The sequence below is a fragment of the Lepisma saccharinum genome, chromosome 7, assembly GCF_977018435.1.
Source record: "Lepisma saccharinum chromosome 7, izLepSacc3.1, whole genome shotgun sequence".
In the NCBI taxonomy this organism is placed as follows: domain Eukaryota; kingdom Metazoa; phylum Arthropoda; class Insecta; order Zygentoma; family Lepismatidae; genus Lepisma; species Lepisma saccharinum.
The window spans coordinates 73,642,790-73,666,534 of NC_139235.1; the positions used below are offsets into that span (position 1 = coordinate 73,642,790).

Below are 23,745 nucleotides of genomic sequence, written 5' to 3' on the forward strand. Positions count from 1 at the left end.
TAACGAAGCAAGTAGAATATAAACATCTTTACATGCTATTTTATGCTACACTTCATGTAGATTGAGTCGAGTTAAGAGGTTATAAGAGCTGATATTACGGCACCCCATAACGCCATTTGGTCGCTACGACAAGCGGAAGAGACTCGGTAAATACGAGGCTTAATGTAGGAAAGTGCGTTCGCTGCATTTTTACATGAGAACCAACGAGGCTTGCTCTCGCATTAACCCTTACATTCGGGACGGACGCACAAATGCAACCTTGACGCGAAATAGCGCGCAAAGTGGGATAAAGTGCGTGTACGCACACGGGGCGAAAATGGCTAATGCTGACTCCCCCCTCCTTCCCCAGGGCCCCATTAGTTGCTCGCTTAATTATGAACCAATCGCCGAAGATACACGTTAATAGGTCACTGTGTGTGATGGGGGCTTAGTATGGCTTCTGTTAGTAGCTTGTTGATGGCGGGTACAAATGCTGATGTGAACTGGGGGAGACGATGAGAAAATATGCTGGATCTACCAGGAATATCGGTGTTTTACTGTATATGCTCGGGTATTTACATTTTCATATTCTCTCTCATTCCATCTATCTCTTCCCTCATTCTTCCATTCACATCTCTCTTCCCCTTTTTTCTCTTCCTCTTTCATTTTCACTTTCCCCTATTCTTCCACTGCCACACCCTCTCTCCTCATTATTTCTCTTCCCCTTTAAATTCACTCCCACTCTCTCCATCCCTCCCCCTTTCCTTCTCTCTCACTCACTCTTCCATTTTCGCTTTCCCCTTTTCTTCCACTGCCACACCCTCTCCTTTCATTTTTTCTCTTCGCCCTTTTAATTCACTCCCACTCTCTCCATCCCTCCCTCTTTTCTTCTTTCTCTCTCACTCACTCCTTTCCCTTCTCTTTCTTTCTCCCCCTTTTTTCTTCCCTCACTTTCTCTACCTTCCCGTCTCTCTCCTATTTCCTCTCCCCTCTTTCTCACCCACTCTTTCTCTGTACCAATTTTTCACTACCACTCTCTTTTACTTTGTCTTTCTTCACGATTTCATTCACTCTCTCTGTCTTTTCCTTCCACTCATTCCCTCTGCGTTTTTATATCTCTCTTCTTCCTTCATACTCGTAATCTCTCCTTTCTTTCTCTCCCTTTGTCCCTCTACTTCTCTTCCTGTCCTACTTTCCCCTCTTTCTTTCCCTCCAACTCTCTCTCCTTCACTTTCACCTTTTCTTTCACTCACTCATTCCTTCTCTTCAAATCTTTCTCTCCGAACCTTTCTTTCCCTCTCCATTTTCTTTCACAATCTCTCTGTCTTCATTTCCCTTTCTCTCGCACTCCATTGTTTTTTCTCTCGCACCATTTCAACCTCTCTATCTTTCTGGTATCGTTGTCCTTGGCAAAATCAATTCAATCTTGACCACCCTTTCCAGATTCCTTGAAGCCCACCTTAATATTGTTAATACTGTTCTTCAACCTTAGTCTTGTATTTCCTACAGGTCTCCTACCATCAAGTGTCTGAAAGAGAATCCTGTGAAATCTGTCTCATATGACCTGTCATCAGAGTCTTCTTGAATTAATTATTCTAATACCATTAGGAACTACTTCTTCACCTCTTTTAGGTGCTAAGGACTATGCTTCATATTTCTTTAGAGCAAGAGGAAACATTGGACAAAATTCTACAGGAAAATTAAAGAGATGATTACAAAGGACGAAATAAGCATAAACCGCACGGTCGAAACTACTCAATAGAATAGTGGCTAAAAGTATCGACTTATAATCAAGCAGTCCCGGGTTTGATTCCTAGTTGATGTACATTGCACAGACGTTCGGATCCCAATTTAAGCTGCCGCCCTCTGTGGCGGAGTCTTTAACACAGCGCGCTACAACGCCAGGGGTGCAGAGTTCGAATCCCGGGGCATGGATGGTTTTTGTGTCCCTTCATCAGTTTCATCATTTCATAACTCATTCTCGTCTTCGCTATTAGCAAAATTGGCACAAAAATTAAGTAAAAAAAAAACATTATCAAAACAAATCACTTTCCTAATTAGCCGAAAGTGGTAGAACAATTAACTAACATAAGTCAAATCAATTAATCAATAAATCAAAATCCACTTTAATCTGTGGTTCCAGTGTATCCCCGATGGCGTAGTGTAGCGTCGTCGCCTTGTAATCAAGGGGTCCCGGGTTCGATACCCAGTGAAGGCACATAGTGGTGCGGATCCCACTTTAAACTGTAGGTCCAATCCCGATTAGCCTTATTGTGCATAAAGTGGACTTAAAACACCAATCCAATCAATCAATGTCGATCCAGTTGTAAGTATAAATGAACATTGGCATAAATCTAACAGAAGGCACACCTCCGTGAAGGATCGGTTACAACGCCAGGGGTCCCGGGTTCGAATACGGGCCAGGGCATTAGTTCTTTATGGGTGTCCCTTAATCATTTTCAGCATCTTTGCGATTAAAAGTGCCAAATGTGGCAGAAAAGCGAAGTAAAATATATCGATCAATCAATCAATCTAACTGAAGGAAACGATGAGGAGTACATGCCATCAACGTAAGGGACGAAAACAGACGGGCCGCACTTATGGCACCAAACTCAAACACCGTCTTGACGTCAGGCTAAATGCTTTCCTTGTTAGGCTAAGTGTACAAGTGATTTGAACCTAAAAAGACAAACCTGACCACGAAAATATTCCGCGTTTTCGTCAGAGGATGAAATAGCAAAGTGGATGTGCAAACCAGTGTAACAAAACCGACGAAATAATAAAGGGAATGCCAGAAAATATTCGCAGCAAGGACGAACAGCAAGGCAGAGTCAGCAGAGGAGATCGAGGGAGAGAATACATGCAAAGAAGAGCAGACGAGTGGACAAGCAGAGGACGTTATAAACAGTTCATTATGGCGACACGGAAACGGCTGTCGTAAGGAATCACCGGCCGCGACAAAGGTGCGGTAACATCTTCCGCCCAGGGTTTTATTAACAGCGAGCCATAAAATTGGGATCCCCGGTCATTTTTCGTGCTCCGACGCCCATAAAAGCTGGCTGTCAAATCACATCACGTCGACGCAAGGGGCGAGAGGACGGAGAAACGATTTTTTAAGCCCGGCGATAGCGGGAACCGTGACAGAAGCACGCGGCCCTCATATAAAGCGAGAGGAAGGTAAAGTTTATATGAGACACTTCGAGATATCGATTACTATGTCAACTCGATCATGGCTTCGTCGTCGTATTTGGTTATGTCTTGGGAGGTTTTCAGAAGCAACTGACGCCGCCCGTCATATATCAGCCCGTCCTTCCCTTTTATTATTAAAGCGAAGGAATGATACGGTGGTAATACGTGCCCAGCTGGAAAAGCTTATAACGCACTTGAGGGGAATATGGCAAGAGTGGGTAATATGGGCAGTGTAGCCTTCCTGCGCATGCCCCGATAACGTCATGCGCGAAAGAGTCATCCATACGTTTGCTGTAGCAAAGTTTATACGGTTGTCGCTAGAGTGCAGCACTAGTTAGGTGTAATCTAAGGGTTCCAATGCTTACCTCGCCCTTTAACGAACTGCAGTTCTTTCTGGATTTAACTATTGTACTGTATTTTTGCTTTTTACGCCATCTTCATATTCAACTAACTTAATGGTGACGATTAGAAAGGGTAATAAATTGTAGAAACACACGGGAAAATTGTCAAAGAAAATTTATACATGTCTTCTGTATAATAGCTCGAACAGGGGTGAAGCAAATTATTAGGTCAAAACCGAAATACACTGATGTGATTTGAGTTTCTTGATTTAATTTCGCTTTTCTGCCTACCTTGACTAATCACGACGAGGAAGTACATTGCAAATTAGTGCACGTGCTTTAAATATAGGTAATATAACACTAAGACGAAATATTATTATTAATCAGCGACATTAAATAGCAAAAAATACAAGTACAAAATGCAATAATAATAATAATAATAGAAATAATAACAATAGTAGTAGTAATAGCAAAAACAAGCACCACCAGACTCTACGAAATTGCGTCCATATTGTGTAAGGGAGTTTTTGCTTTGACCCCCACCCCTTTACCGAAAATCAAGAGAAATCGGCGGCGCTTTATACTGACTCCTCTAACATTTTTCTCCTTCAATTGATTGTCATGTATCACGTTTTTCTTTGTATTATGAGTTAGATGGCATGCTAGTGACATTCCGAATCTATCATTACTTGGACTCAAAATTAGCGGATGGGGTGGAATGAACACGGTAAATATCTGTAAAAATGGAAATGGAATAAGCATGCAGGAAAATCTGTTAACAGGAGGCTGGAGTGAACAAGGAGTAAATTTTGTAAAAAAGGGATGGAATAAACAAGGAGAAGATATGTAAGAGGGAAATGGAATAAACACAAAGTAAAGTTATAAAAAAATGAATGGATCATACTTGGAGAAAATCTGTAAAAGGGGGATGGAATAAGCATGGAGAAAAATCTGCGAAAAGGGGATGCAATTGACATGGATACACACATGTAGAAAGGGAATGGAATGAACATGAAGAAAAATCTGTGATGGAGATGAAATAAACAAGGAGCAAAATATGTAGAAAGGGTAATGGAATAATAAAGGAGAAAATCTGTAAAGGGGGATGGAACACATACGAAGAAACATACGTTGGACTATAAAGACTTAGGGAGAAAGAGAGAAGAGAGGGAAGGAAAGAAAATATAGAAAGAAGAGAGTGGCGGAGAAACGAAGAGTGAAAGAAAAAGAGAGAAATAAATATATAGATAACAGGAATAAAAGGATGAATGGAGAGAGGGGAAAAGGGAAGTAGGAAATTAGAGAGAATAAGGAAGGAAATGAAGAGAGGGAGGGAGGGAGGTGTACTGAGTTAGACGAAGAAAGAAGGAAATAGAGAGAGAGACTGTGAAGTCCTGTGACGTTTTCCCCGTTCCCAGCGCTAGATACTTCCCTCCGCTTTCATTTGCAAGCAGGTGCAGATTATTACACAATATTTTCCAACAAGTGTCAGGATTTTAGCGCCGCTCACCATGTTTGGTTTCCTCGCACGAGACATTATGCCGGATATTAGAGCATGCGCGCCCAGGACGATGCAGAAGATGTTGCACATTTGGCAAATAGATTTTTTAAAAAAAAAACAGAGCTCTCGAAACAGGTTTCAAATTTGGAGAGAAGGTTCTAATACATGTTGAAATTAATGGAAGGAAAGTAGTGGGATATTTAAATTCAAGCAGCAGCAGAAAAATGCTGGTGTAGGAGCCTCGAGTGACGCTATGTGCGAATTAACACATTGACTGCCGTGTGTATGATATGTCATACACATGGCTTCTTGCTTCTGGGCCACGTGTATGCTACTCCATACACAAACAAGAACCTGATTCTTGGCCGCGTGTATGGAAACGCATACACAGTTCAAGCAAAACTATATGACTGTTAAATAGCCGCGGCGTACAGCTAAGATGGGGCAGTAATAAGTTTAATTTCTGTAATGTCTTACAAGAGTAAAAAAATCTACAAAACTTTATTTACGCTTACGTATTCTTTTCACTAGTACAAATGTATTGACAACTAAAAAAGAAGGGTAAATGTGTAAACACATTTTTTTTCTGGTTGGAATTCACAGCAAACGATTATACATTATGGAATACATTGCTAGTACATCATAATTCTTACAAAACGATTCGTTATATAACATTTTTTTGTAAACTTATGTTCCTTGTAGATATATAGATAGATATAAGGATGACATATTTTATACCGAACACTTTGGAAGTTCAATGATTTTTGTTGAAACACTCCCGGTCCCGGCACATAAAAGGATTTTTGGGACATTTGTCAAATACTGTCTTCACCCACCTGGCAAACTTCCTCCCTGTCGAGTCAGAATTTCCACTTCTGCCATAGATTTTGTAGCAGTGTTCACAGCGTCCTTGCTTCTTTCTTCCATTATCCCCTACTTTGTTTATCAAGTGATGAGTTTGAGTTTTTCTGCCTTGTTGCACAGGTAAAGTGAGTTTGCTGTCCAGGAGGTAATTGTTCAGAAAGAATATTTAGGATTACAAGTTTCCTGAATTCATTTATGTGTATGTTACGGAACTGGATGCAGTCACTGTAGAGAATGTAGGCATTCACGAGAGCCGTTCCCCATATAAATTCAATAATAACTTTCTTGTACCATTTTGTAGTCTTTCGCAGAGCATTCCCATATGAAGGACTTGCTAGTAGTGTAACCAATAATTGCGGTAGGCTTTCTAATTTCTGAACCACGTCTTTCTGTTACAGTTACCTCTTCAGCAGAGTGAGCTGTAGATAGGACTAACACATCTCTCTTATCTTACCACTTCAGAATAGTCACACCTTCCTGAGTTTCCATTCCTACAATATCACCTTTCCAAAATTTGTATTGAACAACATCTGCTGGCAAATATTTACGGTTAGACCTAATTGTACTGATCAGATGGGTATTATTGTCAATGGCAAGGTAAGCAAGAGGAACGCTGGTGTAATATTTATCTGTGTAAAGACGCCGGCCTTCACCGAGAAGATCTCTTACAAGCTGCAACATAAGAGTTTCAGGAACTGTCATGTTACCGGCCGTTTATATTTCCAACATAAAGAATAATGTTCCATGTATAGCTCCTGCTGACACACAACTTGAAAACTTTCACTCCGTATTTATTCTTTTTGGAAGGGGTGTACTGCCGAAATGAAAGTCTTCCCCGCCATGGTATCATACTTTCGTCGACACAATTTTTTCCCCTGGTGTGTATATTTCTTGGAATTGTGAAATGAGTTTGTTGGTGATGTTCGTAATTTTATGTAATCTATCATTAGGGACAGCACGTGAATTGTCTGCAAAATGCCACATTCGTAGAAGCAGTTCAAATCTGTTTCTACTCATTATACTTCGGGGAAGAGGAAAATCAAACAAAGCACTAGTGCTCCAGTAGTCTGATAATTTTGGTACTTTGATCGCCAAAAAAATTTAAAACAGCGTGATATTCGGAAAGAACAAGACAAAATGTGGTAACACAAAGTGAATAATTACGTGTATGAGATCATATACACGTGGCATACAACGTCAAATTGAAAACCTACGCCGCGTGTATAGAAATGCATACACACCACAAAAACGTCAACAATGGGCTTAATTTCAATTGTATTGAGATATTATACATACACATTTCATTCACAGTCGGTCAGTACCAAGAAAATCGGATTGGCCCAGAAGAGATACATTTTCAGTTACATGGTGGCAGTCAATGTGTTAAACCCTGCTTTAAAGGGAGGGGTTCCGTCCATTACTGAATTCAGGTGTTAGTAAGAAACGTATATATTTACAAAGATGTATCCACTTTATTCTTCAGGGGAGATAAATGCAAGGTGAAAATAATTAAAATGCGAGAAAATGTAGAATTCTGACGTTTTATAAAATGTTGCATTTATTTGAATCATAAAACTTGAATGTATAATGTGAAAATGTAAAACACGGGAACGTAAAATCGAGGTTACACTGTAGTATTGTTATTAAATGTAACAAAACATTAAATCCACGCATTCTTATTATATTTGCTATTTTTGTTCCAGAAAAAGTTATTTATTTTATGGAACCAATAATTAAATTATATTAATAATTGTTGCATATTTACATATGAATTACCAGAATATTTAACCTCATCACGATTGCGCGCAAGGACTTCAATTCAAATTTGTGATTGCCTTTAGCGGTTGTTCTTTAGAAAGCTGCAATTCTGTGTGGTTCTAGAAGGCATTACTGTGGATTGATTGATTGATTTGTTTCATTTTACTTCGTTTTTTTTACACTTTTGGCTAATTGCGAAGATGGGGATGAGTGATGATATGATGAAATTGATGAATGGACACTCACAAACATCCATGCCCAGGTCAGGATTCGAACCCGGGACCCCTGGCGTCGTAGCGCGATGTGTTAACTACTCCGCCACGGGGGGCCGGTACATTACTGTGGAGTGGCTTGTGTTGGCTGTGGAGAGAGAGATGTTGAGGAGGAGTAATGGGAAGAAGAGGAGAGAGATGTTGAGAAGGAGTAAGGGGAAGAAGAGGAGAGAGATGTTGAGAAGGAGTAAGAAGAAGAAGAAGAGAGATGTTGAGAAGGAGTAAGAAGAAGAAGAGGAGAGAGATGTTGAGAAGGAGTAAGGGGAAGAAGAGGAGAGAGATGTTGAGAAGGAGTAAGGGGACGAAGAGGAGAGAGATGTCGAGAAGGAGTAATGGGAAGAAGAAGAGAGAGATGTTGAGAAGGAGTAAGAGGAAATGGAAGAGGCAAACATAAAAATCGGAGTGAGAGATGATCAAAAAAGAGAGACAAGAGGAGAAAAGAAGGAGAGTAAGGACACAGAGAGAGAAGGAGGGAAAGAGAAAATCAGGCGACGTAGAGAAAGAATGGGGAAGAGGAAGAGAGAGACTCTGGGGAGGGAAAGAAGCAGCTATACAACAAGTGGTAACGCCATGTAACGTTTTATGAACCCAAAAACATTTTAAGTATACGCAACCGAAGTTATTTCTGGCCTGACATAAGCTATTGAATTTAACTATTATATACCGAGGAACCTTCAACGCCAAACCAACACAACCACTCAACGAACTCCAGTCATTTGTTTGTTTCCTTGTTTACCGGCATCATCACGTTTTTTTTTTTTAATGTGATAGAGTTGCAAAACTTTTGTACTTGCCAAGTCTATTAGTGTCTGCGTTCGGATGCTGTCAAAACTTATTCCTCCTTCCTGCGATATTGCATCGGTGTGTGTGAAGACTAATTGCTTGATTGCCACTTTTGGCGAATCGCGAAGATGAGGATGAGTGATGATATGATGAAATTGATGAAGGTACTTTCTAAAAGAACACTCATGTGCCCAGACCGGGATTCGAACCCGGAACTTCTGGCGTCATATCGCGCTGTGCTAACCACTCCGCCACGAAGGTGGGCTAAGTGAGTGTGAAGAGATCAATGCTTTTACATGATAGTTGGGGAGACTATGAGAAAAATAACCAAGAAGTAACTCTGCCGCAGTGCAGTTACTTTCGCAAGCAAACATCTTAACTCACCTCGTAGAAATTTGATGATTTAACCCTGTTAGGCGCGTGGGGTACCATCATTACGAGATTGCAACATTGTCAACTATACCGCACTTGAGTGCGGTATAGTTGTACACTGCGTAACAGGTTTCCCTGATTAATGTAGCAAGCCAGAAGCAATAACCTCCTTTGTCGGCCGTTACTCTCTCAAGCATTCAAAGAATGCTAGGTCAGTATTAAATCAATCCTCCTGGTTGATTGGAATTAAGTTGCTGATCAACTTGGATTAGGGAGCAATAACCAGGTGGTGGAAGAAAGGATAAGTTATTGTGTAACGGCCGACGTGGGGATCTTTTGCTTTGGATCGAAGAACGAGAAAGATCGGGGAGCTTGTGCGAGCCCGTATAGCGCAAGTCTAAGAGTCTTCTCCGAGGAACTATTCATCATCGAATAGACAGGTAACATCCTTCTCTAACCATGTTGATCTAAACTTGAAGGTATAAATCCAAATGCTTAATGTTGTGCCATTTCTAAGTGTGTAAAGTAACCTCTCGCCCATTACCATTAAGTTATCTGCCAAGGGCGAGTGCTCACCAGTGAGGATGAATGAATGAGAAAACTACATCCCCCAAGCATAATGGTTAAGATTCTTGGCTTGATCCCACAAACCTCAAAGTTCATTACGTGGATGGAGATGCTGGAATTTTCATTCATTTCGATTTGAAATAAATGAAAATTAAGAATCTAGAACCAGGATTTCAGTCATATATTTTTTTTTATTTATTTACGCTTGATCAGTTACGCTTAATCAGGACACGAAAGGATGAAACTTATGATGAAAATGTTAAATCATTAACTGTTTACGTACGCATTTGAAATAGAGAATTCATAAGGCAGTACACGTTTTTCCTCGGTGTTTGTTCTAAAACTAGTTGCGTAATGCAGTAGAAAATTGCAGCTGATCTTAGATGAAGATCTAAGAACGTTCAGCATGCATGCGCAGTATAATTCACGAAGTATTCCATACCTTAAAGATAGTTATAGGATTGGGGGTCAGGTGTATCCCACGCGTCTAAGCATGTTACAGAAAATGACGCGTCTAAAAGAGTTTTAAGTAAATCCGAATCACACGGAGTTAGATTTCCAGAAGGAATGCCCTACTTGGCGCTGGACTGGCATCTGCCCGGAAAGGCTGGCTGCTTGACTGATTTTGACGATCAGACCGTGTTCTAATTGCAACTGGCTTTCCCTGCTAGATTCTGTGAAACAGCCAATCAAAGCGGAAGCTTAGCCATGTGAAGATAATCTGTGAGTTTGCCACAGGAAAGATTTTGTCTGTGGTTTGCGAGTGTTGGTAGTTTTTGATCGCTTCTCGAAAAAAGAAAAAGCAAGAGAGCTGAAGTGCATTCGTGTTCAGTTCATTAATATTTAGGTATTTATGCAAAGCGCTGAGATTTGTAGGCGACAAATATGATTAGCCGATAATGAAAATCCTTACTGTTACAAGCATTAGCGGCCGGCGGCAACTATGATGGGTAGTGCCAACGTCATCAACAAAATAGAAAAAAAAACCTCCGGAATGCCCCCTCCTTGTGGTTGCGTAACTGACCAAGATGTTTATCCTTGTTTGGTAACGTGGAAAACAACATGTGTTTAAGTAATAACGTACTAATCCGATTCATCTTCACTCGCTAACCTATCTTTATACACTACAGGACACTTCCCTAAAAATATAACAATTACAAGAGGAAAGGAAAAATAACTCCTATCACCTCCTCCTCCCCCATGCACACGTATTCTAACTGGATGTCGAAAATATCTTTGTTATGAAAAGAAATTGTCGAAATGCCAAAGGAAACTCGCATCATAGGATTTTTTACTTTTATATTTTTAAAAAAGTCTGGATGGCCCTCTTGGTGCATCTTTCTATTATCAAAAATGTTCATTTAACTTTGGGAAAATATTAGGTTCGTTTCTCCAAAAGTAGTCAGAAATTACTTCCCCAACGGGTCTTACAAATCAGTCGTATTTAGCGACTTTTATCTGAAGGTGGCAACTGTGTCAACACTGCGAAAGTTCCCTCGCCGTGCCAAGCGAAGACGGACACGGTTTCGTATGGGCTAACCCCGCCCCCTGCCACTTTGTTCTCGGCTCATGGTGGAAATGTTCCTCGCTGAGACTTCTTCAACACTCTGCACGTGTGTCAACTTGGTTAGGTCCATGGGTTAGGCCAGCTCTTCCGCGGCACGGACTGTTGCTTCGCGAGGGTACGAACGAAACAGGTGGCGATGCAGTGAGGACGTTGGGGCGGTCGTCGCGTCAGCTTGACCGATTGCAAGATTCGAATCTCCTTGTCTGCAAACTATCAATGTATTCATTTAACTTTACTTGGCGACGTATGCGTTTCTTCCGAGGGTAGTGCCATGGCACGGTGGCTCTACCCCTTGAGCCGCCGCTGAAGTGTATTAGTTTATTATTATTGTTTTTATGAATGAATCCTGTATGGATATGTACACCCGAGTTCATTAAAAAGCCTGTTCAGTACACAATGATTACCATATTTTCTCTCGAGCCAATTTCTAGTCCATGCTTTTCTTAATTTTTAATAACAGCAGTAGCTCTTCTCCAACAAGGTTCTTCAAATCGTTCGTCTTGTCTGATCTGCGCAATGCCAAAATATACCGACAAGTAGCGTAACGAGTATCGTGTGAGGTGAAAACTAGCAGCTGAACCATTACCACACAACTAGTCCAAGTCCAGCTGGAAAATCCAGTAGAAGATCTATACTCTGTCCCAGCTAACTGTGGAGCAGGCACACGAAAACAAGTCTGCGCAAGACGGGAGAAGGCTGCACCAATGAACACGTAAGAGGAACGGAATTGCGTGGAGCTGCTTCGCTTTGGCCACTCAATTTCCCTCGCTTCTCTCACGCTATGACCGGCCTTGCTTTACAGTTAGCTGGGACAGGCTATAGCCTCGTGTAGTACAGACATTACTCTCCACAGCTATACAAGCAGTTAGGGGTAATTAAAGCAGCTCTACTTGCAAATGTGGTAGAATCACAGAAAACACCCGAGAATCTTAATCCACTTCTCTCTCCTGGAGAACACTACCATCCGCCACGCTGAACTGTTAATTCCCAAGATAATCAAAACAAACGCCTTTACCGAATCCAACCATTAATAACCACACTGCTTCATAATTACAACATAAATCTTTTACACCTTTTTGGGACTCGCTCGGGCATAAATTCCACGAAAACCACGAAGATTAATCAGCTTTCCCTGATTAATATCTTTCTTCCCGGCATGCTCAGCTGCGGAATATTTCGTATTTGCAAATCAACGCGTTACATAATCCCCCCCCCCTTTCCCTTCTCGTCGTAAGGTTTTAATGGGAATCGCGGATAAGAGTCTGGAAGTGGAGTTCCGCCAATCAGAAACCAGGTTTCATTCGTTTAATTTCTCCCGATCTGTCTCCGATCTTGAAAGTGATGATGCCCGGGCCGAGATGGGAGCATCTGTACGTACAAGAGCTGTGTGCTTTCAGAGCAGAGGTCAAACTTGAAGTTCAGAACTTAGGCGTAGCTAAAGTGTTAACTTTCACGAAGGGGTTCCAAGATGATATCGTGCATACTTCTTTCCCGCATGTCTTTCGATGCTGAACTTGATCTACTTTACTTCGCGTTTCTGCCACTTTTGGCTAATCGCGAAGATGAGGATGGTTGATGAGGGACACTGTTGGAATATCCATGCCCAGGCCGGGATTCGAACCCGCGACGTCGTAGCGCGCTGTGCTAACCATTTCGCTACGGAGGTAGGCTTTTCCCATATGGCCAAAGAATTCATATACTGAGGGGCGGTCTCCACGCTGACGTGGTGATAACGTCGTCGCCTAATAATCAAGAGGTCCCGGATTCGATACCCGGTGGAAGCACATAGTGGTTCGGATCATACGTTAAACTGTAGGTCCAGTCCCAATTAGTCTTTCTGTGCATAAGGTGGACTTCAAGAAGCTTTCAGACCGAAGCGACATGTGTCTCGTGGTTCGTTGGAGTTTACTTTGACGTCCACTTTATGCACAGAAAGGCTAATCGTGACAACCTGCAGTTTAAATGTGATCCGAACCACTTTGTACCCCGCCGGGTATCGAACCCGGGACCTTTCGATTACAAGGCGACGGCGTTGCCTCTAAGCCATCCTGGAGACCAACCCCACAAGTTGCACGTGTCGCTCGGACTGCGTCATTTTCCCAATAGCGTTTCTTGTTCATGTTCGCGCATGCTCTGTGAATGCTTTCTTTCAAGCAGCTTTGGGACCAAGCACAAGAGTGCGTTGGATTGGTGAAATCTTCAAGCGACACGTGTCGCTGGTCACTTCAGTGTGAAACTCCCGTTTCGCTTCGATTTGGAAGTTCCCTGTAACAAACTCAAATTTTGGGATAAAATGCCAAGTGATGAGTAAGGCTTCAGGGGAATTATAACTATTTTCTGTATTTGCAAGACACGTAAATAGGAAATCATACTTACTACCCATTAACAGAACAGAGTGTTTACACCAACGTGGACTGGTCTAAATCAGGTTGCTTTAAATCGCGAATTAAATCAAGAATTAATGTAGGTGATATTTTTTTTAAATCACTGACTTAAATCGCTTGAAATAAATAATTCATAGAATAATGTACATAAGGATTTTGTAGATGCCAGAATCACTTTTAGTGAAACTACATTGTTCTCGTAATAATTTAAAGAAAAGAAGGGAAACAAAATATATATACTGATGGGGTGAAGTTCATACGAAGGGAAATGTATATGTAAACAGCAAACACACTTACACTTCTCTTGATTTAAAATTCAATAATTTTTATAGGCAAAAATAGCGAACATTTTGTGTACAAAAATATACAAAATACTTATCATGTCTATATCATTAAATTGTAAATAAAGATGGCAGCTGATGTTTTTGAAACCATCATTAAAAAAAGTGCCAAAATTCAGCTACAGAGACTATAAAAATATTTTAAGTTACAATTATAGAATACATCCAGAATGTTTTATTTTGACTGGAAGAAAAGTTAGTGAATATATTATAGTTTCATTAACACACACAACATTTTAAGCGCGTTTTTTTAAAATAAAAATTTATTTAAATTTTAAAAATGCGATTTAAATAATAAATCATCAAAAATGATTTTTTTAAATAAAAAATTATGATTTTTATCCACCCTGTCTTAATCGCTAACAATAAAAATGAGGGAGTGTCAACTTACAATGTTCATTTGTTGAGACTGGATCTCCCTGTACACTTCGACTATCTGCATCAGGGCGGAACCTGGAACGAAAATGAGAAACAGAGATAAAATAAGATTTAACGCAGAATCGCAAGACTCTACGTCAGAGGTGCATACTGCGCATGCGTCAATTGTGGGAAAAAGGACAGCTTGCTCTGCGACGACATTAATGAGCATTTCTACATTCTAATTTCTTCATATAGGAGAAGCATTTTATTTTGAACGAGAGCGCTCAACTAAGCTTATATTACATTTCTTGGATCTGAAGTGAAAGAAAGTAATAATTATTTTCCACAGTTGACGCATGCGTCACTTCAGATCCAAGAAATGTAATATAACCTTAGTTGAGCGCTCTCGTGTAAAATAAAAAGCTTCTCCTATATGAAGAAATTAGAATGTATAAATGCTCATGAATGTCGTAGCAGAGCAAGCTGTCCTTTCCCCACAATTGACGCATGCGCAGCATGCACCGCATTCGTTCACGAGACGCCTCTGCTCTACGTCATGGCCAATGCTTGACTGTGTTTTTATTGAACAGACTAGGCAATGATTAACCAATCATACTCATCACACAGACACATTATTTTCATAAAAGATCATAACATTCATAAACAAACCTGGAATGACGATTTTAAATTTCAGTAATAAATTAGTCGGTAATTATTAACTTACGAGTAGCAATCAAAGTAACGTATATATATATATATATATATATATATATATATATATATATATATATATATATCGTCTCTATCGCGTATAGCGACAGGAATATCATTCTGAATATTGGGATAAGAACATAACTTAATACAGCCAATAGTTATGTTAGGTTCTATGAAGGGGAAGGAGAGAAGGAAATAGAGAGAGAAATGAGTGTAGATAGAGGAATAATGTGAAAGAGATAAAAGATAGAGAGAGGGAAGAGAGGCAGATAGAGTCAATATTTGAGACATTGAGAAAACAGAAAGAGAAGAAAATAACAAGAGACACAGAGAGCTAACTAACTCTCTAGCCCTCCGAAGGTTTATGGCTGCAGCAACACAAGCATTCCATCTGTCCCTATGCTGGCCAAGATGAAATCAATCTTTTCCATCCTTACAGATTTCCTTTAGGTCCATCTCAACCGTAACCCTCAGTCTTCGTCTCTGCCTTCCTACAGGTCTCTTACCATCAGGTTTCCCAACAAGAATCCTGTAAACTCTTCTTCCCTCTGCCAATTGTGCCACATAGGCATAGAGAAACAGACAATATAAGAAATAATGATATGAGAGAGAAAAGGAGAGATAGTGAGAATGCAGAAGAAAGAGAAAGAGGTAGTGAGAACAAAAAAGAGAGAGATAAAAATGCGAGATAGTGAGTACCAAGATAGAGAGAAAAAGACAGGATTAAGATAGTGAGACGACAGTGAGAAAGCGAAAGATACAAAATAGAAAAAGCAGAGAGAGGAAGAATAGATAAAAAGAGAGAGATGCAGTAGGCAGAGAGAAAGAAACAAAGGGAGACACAACAAGAAAGCAGAGAGTCAGATACAAAATGACAAGAGTGAGAATGCGGAGAGAACTGGACACGAAGAGAAATAGTGAGAACACAGGAAGAAATAGGCAGATGCAAGAAGAGAACGAGAATAGAGAGAGAAAGAGAGGAAGAGGATAGAGTTAACGAACCTGGTCGAGAGAGTGAGTGACTCATAGAAGCCAACCTTTAACAATTGAGGCAAATCATACCTGATAACATTTTATATTTTCCTCTCCTTTGAAATGCATCCAAAGAAATCCATTGCCAAAAAACCACGATTAGCCTATCTGACCCCGCCCAAAAGGGGGTGGATTTAAACACACAAATAAACGTTGTTCTTGAAAGCAGCACTCCGGCAGCTATTCGCTTGCCTACCTTCTCCATCCACAGAGTTCTCGTCAATTCTGCGCTCGAAGGGAAAGTACAGCAGAGACTTTAAATCGGGTTAAATTATTTAGCAGCGACAGGGAAAACCCACAAAACAGAAGGAGAGAGAAAGTGAGAGAGAGAGAGAGAGTTGGAAGCAAAAAATAGAGGAAGCTTGTTTCGGAGGAAGAATTACCATCAACTCCCGAAGAGACTTTTCAGCTGATCAACTGCGCTGATGTCCCACGGGATCATGTCATTTCTTTCCGGGAACTGTGCTCCTGGCGCGGGAAGAATTATTCAAATGAAGAATCCGGACAGTGTTGCAAACCTACGATATATATGTCGAGCTTTGGTAAAGTTAATCGTGTCTGTCAGATATTTAGAAGAAAGCTTGCTGTTTCGGAATGCATCCCATTCTACAAGGTGTTACATTTTAATAGTTTTCGGCTTGGTGATACAGAGAATTTGAGCAAAACTTCAATTGACAGGAAAATTCTTGGGAAGTAAAACAGCGCTGTGAACCAGTGATGTAATTAAGCGCATAAATCCAAGAAAAAGCATTAAATTTTGCCCCAAGGGCTGAAAAGTATTCTAGTGTTCCTGGCCTGGGAAGAAGAATGTTCGATGAGGGTCGGTTCATCAATTCTATCACATCATCACCCATCCTCATCGTCGCGATTGTCCAAAAGTTGCAGAAAAGCGACGCTAAATCCACTCTGTTCCGGGCCTTGCTCCACATATTCCCGAGTCAGTGTAGGGTAAGACAGGGCTGATTTACTTCGTGTGTTCCTTTATCTCTTTCATCCATACATCCTCATCGCGGCGAATAAGCTAGGAATATAGAATGGGCCTAAAATAAATGAAGAGAGAAATCAGAAGAGAAACTATGTAATGTTTTTTGAATTACTTAAGAGCGCAAGTTTAACAAAACGGGCTTTAAAATTTCTTCAGTTGCCTCACAAAACTAGATTTAAGTTGCAAAAGAGAATCAAGGGGTTTCTAGTTATTCTTACAAAAGTCTACATTATGCTCAGATGGGCTAATAGGGACGAGATATACACTTTTAAGTTAGTTCCGAACCACTGTGCGCTATGTCTTCACTAGGGATCGAACCTGGGTCTCCTTGGTAACAAGATAGGAGCATTACCACAATACAATCGGGAGGTCCTCATTAAGTTTACAAAGCATTCAAGTAAGGTGTATCTGTATCACGTTGTATAGATAACACATACGCGAGAGTTAAACAACGTGATTCTTATTGGTTGCTTCCGCATCGAACACTGACGTAAGCAGCAATACACTACAGCCTAATTGCAGCAAGAAGTTGACTAGCGATTCAAGGCTACAGCCGGCTCCATAATGATGTTCCACTAGTCAACATAGCTCTCATCCAGTCTTACTGCGGGCGCTCTATATTCTGGCAAGGGAAGTGGGTAACGACCAATCCGCAACAGGCTGTAGAACGAGGTGCACGTAGTAGTTCCTCCCCTCGACGTCGTAACTCTCGGCGCCACCGCTGCTGCGTATTCCTCGCTATCCACTTCCCTTTCCAGCATATAGAGCGCCCGCCGTAAGAGTAGAAAATATCTATAGTTGCGCAGAGAACTTGTTTTCCTTCGCCTACTCCAGAGATTTCCGCGACAGAGTGTAGTTTAAAACCATGACAGTTGGCAACACTGCATCTTGAGGGTTTTTTGCAAATGTACGGCAGATGTCGCCTCCGCATTGACTACGACGGTCTCTCAACATTCGACGATTCCTTATCGAGTCGCTAGGCCTGTTCCTTTGGCTTTTTCCTCCTCTGTCGCGAGGCGGCGGTTAAGAGAAGCAGGATGCATCACAGCTAATTTGATTATGGCTTCCTTGGTCTCTTCCAAGAGCATCCCCCCCCCCCTCCTCCCGCTAATCCTGCAACTTCTTCACATCTCCCCTTTTGGGATAGTCTCCGAAGGGTTTCGCTTCGCTTTTCTTACGAGAGAAGATCGTATTAGAGAGGAAAAACTCCGAAATGGCAACTGAAAAGTTTATTGTAGTAAAGAGAAGCTACAATTGGTTTCTTCAGTGCTCTGGAAGTTTTATAGGATATCCAAGAATAATTGGCTAAATTTCAGTTACTTTTTGGTAACTGTAAAAGTGCAAGTTTGTTCTTTTTCAGAAAATGTTATAAGGTATCCGATGGACAAATATTACTCAAACTTTGCTAACTGCAAAAGTGCAATTTTCTTAATTTTCAGGCAGTTTACAGGGTGCCCAAGAATAAATAGGCAAATTTGAGTATTGTTTGTGGTTTCATTTTTCTTCATTTTCAGGCAATTTTATAGGGTGTCCAAGAATGAATCGACAAAATCAACTTTACGTTGGAGAAACCGGAAGAAAACTCCTCCAAGCCAAATATATAAATTTGTCATAGCGAAATCATGATTCTGTTTCCAAGGTGTACTATCGCTTTTAGTATGTTTTCGATAGAAAAACTCAATGGAAGTGGCAACCATAATTCTGTGAGGCATTGCTGCATATAAATACGTAGAATGAAAATTGCCATTTTTCTATGGCACCATTTTGAATTCAACTTTAAAATCTTAAACGGAATTAGGGTTATTTGTCTACTATCATGTACAATATGTCTGGAATGACAAATGAGTGGAGATAAATAAAATATTTCAAGATGGCGAAAGAGTAGCATGACGGATCATAGATGGCGCTATTGTTGTAGATCGCAACAGTAATCAAGTGATTAATTTCACTTGAAGTCTTTTCAGAGGTGTTCGTAAAATAAAATACTTCTAATTCGCTCCTTTATAGGGTTTTATATAGTTTAAGCACTTTAGACAAATAAAACCTGCCAACTCCTCGAAAAGCTACAGCTTGCAAGAATACCCTTCTAAAATTTCCACTCCATTCTCAGTCCTTCACTTGTCCATTCATCCAATTGTCGTCACGTTCACTCTCTCGCCCTCCTCTCATCAAATTGTCACAGCATCTGTGAAAGATAGTGTCACAGCTAATTAGAGACGTAAGAGGAAGGAAAAAAGAGTGGAAAGAAGGTGTGAAGAGCGAGTAGAAGATTGTGGGAGGGGGTAGTTTGGGAACTTTTCTTCATTCCGGTCGCTCTTTGTCACTTCCGGGACCCGCTTCATCCGAGGAGACGCCTTCACATTGTCACCCGGAGTGTCAGGAGGCGGAATGGATGCTTCTCCAGCAATGTGAAAGATTTTTCTTCTCTTCCTCTTTTCCGGAAGGTGGAGGCGGATGCTGGAGACGAGGGGGGTTACGCAGAAGAAGCCAGCTGGTGTGAAAATATTTCCAAGCATTTTTTAAAGTGGGAATTGTAGCTTTCCTGGCGATGTGATTCGAACAAGTGTTCTCGTGCTGCCAGTCAGGTTAATTTGGCGTTAGCATCCACTGCTTTCATCTTCAGTGAATGTTGATTGGAGAACAAGTATAAGATTAAACATGTGTATATGAATCTACCGAGGTTAGACTGTCCTGTGATTGGTTCGCTCTGTATTCTGCCATGACATCCACCAATAAAACACATAGATTAGGAGCGAACCAATCACAGGACAGAATCTAATCTCCAATCAACAAAAGCTGATGAAGAGAGCAATGTATGTGCTCGAAACGTTGGACGCTAGTGCCGAATCAATTTGTCTGGTAACCTGAGAATACTTCTCATTTTTTTAACCTGATGTGGATGTCTCAGAATTTCTTGAGAAAGCTTCTATTTCGTTAGTCGTATTTGGCACTTGTACCAAATCTTTATGAAAACAAACATCGCTACAAGTATAATTACTCTATATAGCAGAGATCCCATTCATAGTGTAAACCAGAAATCCTTGTTGTTTCAATAAATTAATCAAAAGAGCAAAATTAGTAGCAACACATATTTTTAAAATGGCCCAAGGATTTATATTGATAGTTTCGTGATTCGTTAACACTGATCATAATTAAGAAACAATCTCAATGTTCAGACAATAGGCAACCATCATAGGCGTCCGGAAGAGAAGGCAATGGGGTTCACGCTCCCTTGGAAAATGAATGTCAACCTAAAAGCATATATGTCACACATATATATTTTCGTTTTAAGTCACAGTAACTTATGTTTATTATTGTAGGGGCATTAGAGGAACACGATAACTTCAAGCTGGAGAAGTGTTTTTTGAGGGAGTAGGGGAATATATAACTTGTTTGCTGCCCTGGAAAAATACCTTGCTTGCCACTCTCTGGGAAAAAGCACTGCCGACCTTTCAGGCAATGATCATTTAATTGACTACATTCAATAAATATCTCAAGGTTAACACAGCCATTAATTTTCAATTATTAACCATATATGATATAAAACTGGGTTAATTACAAGAACATATATCAGTTACACAGTACACAATTAATACATTTTACAACACACGATAATTATACGAATATGCACTGATATACAACCTAGCCTCTTGGCTACCGTAGTCTTGAAATAACTCGTTGGTAAAAGTAGCCCTTTTACAACGTGCACAAGACGTCACGTGATTATGACGTCATACAAAAAGAAGCAACTGAATAAAAGTGTTGCCAGCTCAGGTCAATCTTTTATTACCTCAACGAAATCGTCACAGACTTCCCAACAGTCATGCCTATCTGGTCAGAATTATTGAACAAATTTGGCATTGGCGAATAATTATTTGTTTGTTGCATTGTTTATACACCAAGGCTTGTTTACCAGTGTCTATTTCGTGTTCATTGCAAAATGTGTGTTAACATAAAGAAAAATGCCGAATGCTTTTTTTTCAGTGATTTACTGTTATTTGTTCGCAAAGAGAGAGTCAAGTGCGAGAGGTTTTGAACTGATTTTCGTAGACTGAATTGGTGTGTTCATATGGCAGACGACAAATTTGATTAAGACAAGTACTGAGGCGACGGGGGAGGGACCTAAACTGTGGCAGGAAGAAGCCAGAGCTAAGATAGGTCGTTAAATATTCATTGAAACTCTACTCTCTTCTTTTTCTAGATCGGCTCCAAAGAGAAAAGCGGAGGTTCTACGCTTGAGTAAAACCCTCAGGCCCAATCGTAAATCTAGAACCCTCTAGTTTGAGTTTTGGCAAAGAGAGGGTGTGACGCCCCTGCCATTCCAATTCACTTCCTTCTCACCAGGACAATTTTGCTTATTCCTTCCGCTTTAAACACAAGCGCACAATATTCATATTGTGCAACAATAATTCTGAGCACAACAATGCATGCAAGGACAGTTTAATAACAGTTTAAACTGTTCAATATTATTTATTAACACTTCATGTTACAAAAGTTCCGAATCAACAAAATGAAAAGCAAAATACAAGCTATTCCCACATAGCAACCTGCACAGGCTATCTTCACATTTCTTCCTTTTCTTCTCAACCTGGCTGGAATTGTAGTTATGTCATTTTAAGAGGGGGTGAGTTTCTCTCCAGTTCTTTACTACTTTCATTTGAAACACTCGATTTTGCAAAATTTCGTGAGGGTTGCAGTCCCATCAGCTCCCCCCGTGCGTACGCCACCTTGACCTCGAGTTTAGTCCTGGGTTCAGATTCCACCATCAGGAAAAACACAATGGTGCAGCTTCCCTTGGAAAAATAGGCTAAAATCCTAGGCAGGAAACAGGAAGAAGATTTACATCCCTCAGGATAAGAGAGCCCCTTCGCTTGCCGCCGCCCAGAAACGCGCTCGTGGGACGCGTGTGGTGCACCTCGCAGGATACAAGTGCTCCTGGCTGGGTTTCCAGTCCCCAGAAGACAGAGAGAGAATGAACATAAGGCTTCACGCTACAAAGAAACTGGCACGTGATTTAATTTTACGGCTGTCGTCACAAAAGAGGAGGCAGGGGGTGGGGGGATTCCACAAGCAGAAGCAGAGCTTGCGTTTTCCACGCTTGTCGCGACACTGTGGACCTTTTCCGGGCTACGCAACCTTGTGCACGATTATGTGCATCTCTTTTCAGTCTCTGTACCCACCCTACCTCTCCCCTCCTTTTCTTAGCGAAACAATGCAGTTTCCACAAATTAGCCGAAACCAACAAACAAAGCAAATGACTTGCAAATTTCTGCCGCTACGTTTCGGAAGATGTGACCGCAAAGGATAACAAGGGACCGGAGGGTTGGCCCTGCAAAGGGTCGGCCCTGCAGAGGACACATGCACAGGTCTTTGTGAATCTCGTTTGCCTAATTTGAAGAAAGACCAAGGCTTCTCATATTCGTTTACTATATTGCGTACGGGATGGTCGGGTCGGGAATGAGCACAATGAACAAGAATGGTAGAATTTCTCTGGTTCCGTTGTGACAATGTAAACACTACATGCACTAATATGTATTTAAAACTCGTATGGGTCTTGAACCTGACATAGTATTGATTTTTAATGACGTCATCTTCTCTGAAGAGGGTTCAGGAAGAATATGAAAGTTGTGCCTGGAATGGGATGACGTTCTTCACTTGTTAAAATACAGTAGAATCCCGATTTTACGTTACCGGATTTTACATTTTCATGTATTAAACATCCATTCTTGAGTCTCAAAGGAGAAACATGTTGATCCCATGAAAAACGTTAAATCGGCGTTCCACTCTATCACGAAAAGGCACCGAAAAGTCAACCTTACTCCCACGTACTATGCCCTGATAAATGCACTGTTACAGTTAGGTAAACGAGGTTCTGGCGCATGTGTCGTCCATATATTTTTGTGATTGCCTTTTCATCCACGTCATCTTACCAGCATTCATTCCGATCGTCGCGATTTCACAAGAGTGACAAAAACCAATTTCAGAGTTAACAGACTGACATTTTGGAAGCAGTTTTATTTATATTTTATGAATAAAATTTTTAATAATTTTACACACACACACACACACGCACACACACACACACACACATATATATATATATATATATATATATATATATATATATATATATAACCAGGATATTTACAAGTAGTCTTTCTTCGTGCATAGCCAAATTTCTTCAAATGTATTCTGCCAGAACTATATGCAAATGAATGAAGGCAACACATTGACACCTATGAATTTCGATTTTCTGAGTCAATGTTAGTGGAACAGTACTTGATGAGGTAGTTTCTTACAGACTAATTTTAGAGTTTAGGAACACATGTATTCTGTATTCGCAATCTAATGATGTTCTTTAAAACAACGTACAGGATATTGCTTCTCACTGATATCTTTTGACCATCAAGGTAGACATTTTTCTGGAATCACTCAACCTGCATCCATTATGTTTTCTGACTCGCACACTCTTTCAGATTTCTTTTCTCTTCCTTCTCTCTCATTCTCCTTTCCAATCTGTCCATTCTTTCTCGCTCACAATCACAGTGGAATCGTTGCTCAGCATTTCGCCCGACTGGGACCGTCTGCAAACGTGAAAACCTAAAAGTCCATCCTCTCATGAGCGCTCGGTCTAACAAGCAAACCGTCCACGAGTTCCTTTGACATTGCCCGACGACCGACCATGTATGCACGCCCGTCAAAGCGCGGGGGCCGCATTGAAACAACTTTATTAATG

The 23,745-nt window shown here is 40.7% G+C and overlaps 1 protein-coding gene across 3 annotated transcripts in view; it reads right to left on the reverse strand.

Moving 5' to 3' along the window:
- IRSp53 (Insulin receptor substrate 53 kDa) overlaps positions 1-23,745 on the reverse strand; it is a 774,518-nt gene that overhangs the window by 117,773 nt on the left and 633,000 nt on the right. For all 3 annotated transcript variants that reach the window (XM_083125425.1, XM_083125426.1, XM_083125424.1), the window contains exon 4: positions 14,310-14,371. In XM_083125425.1, the coding sequence (XP_082981551.1) occupies positions 14,310-14,371 (62 nt within the window). The remainder of the gene's footprint in view (positions 1-14,309; positions 14,372-23,745) is intronic.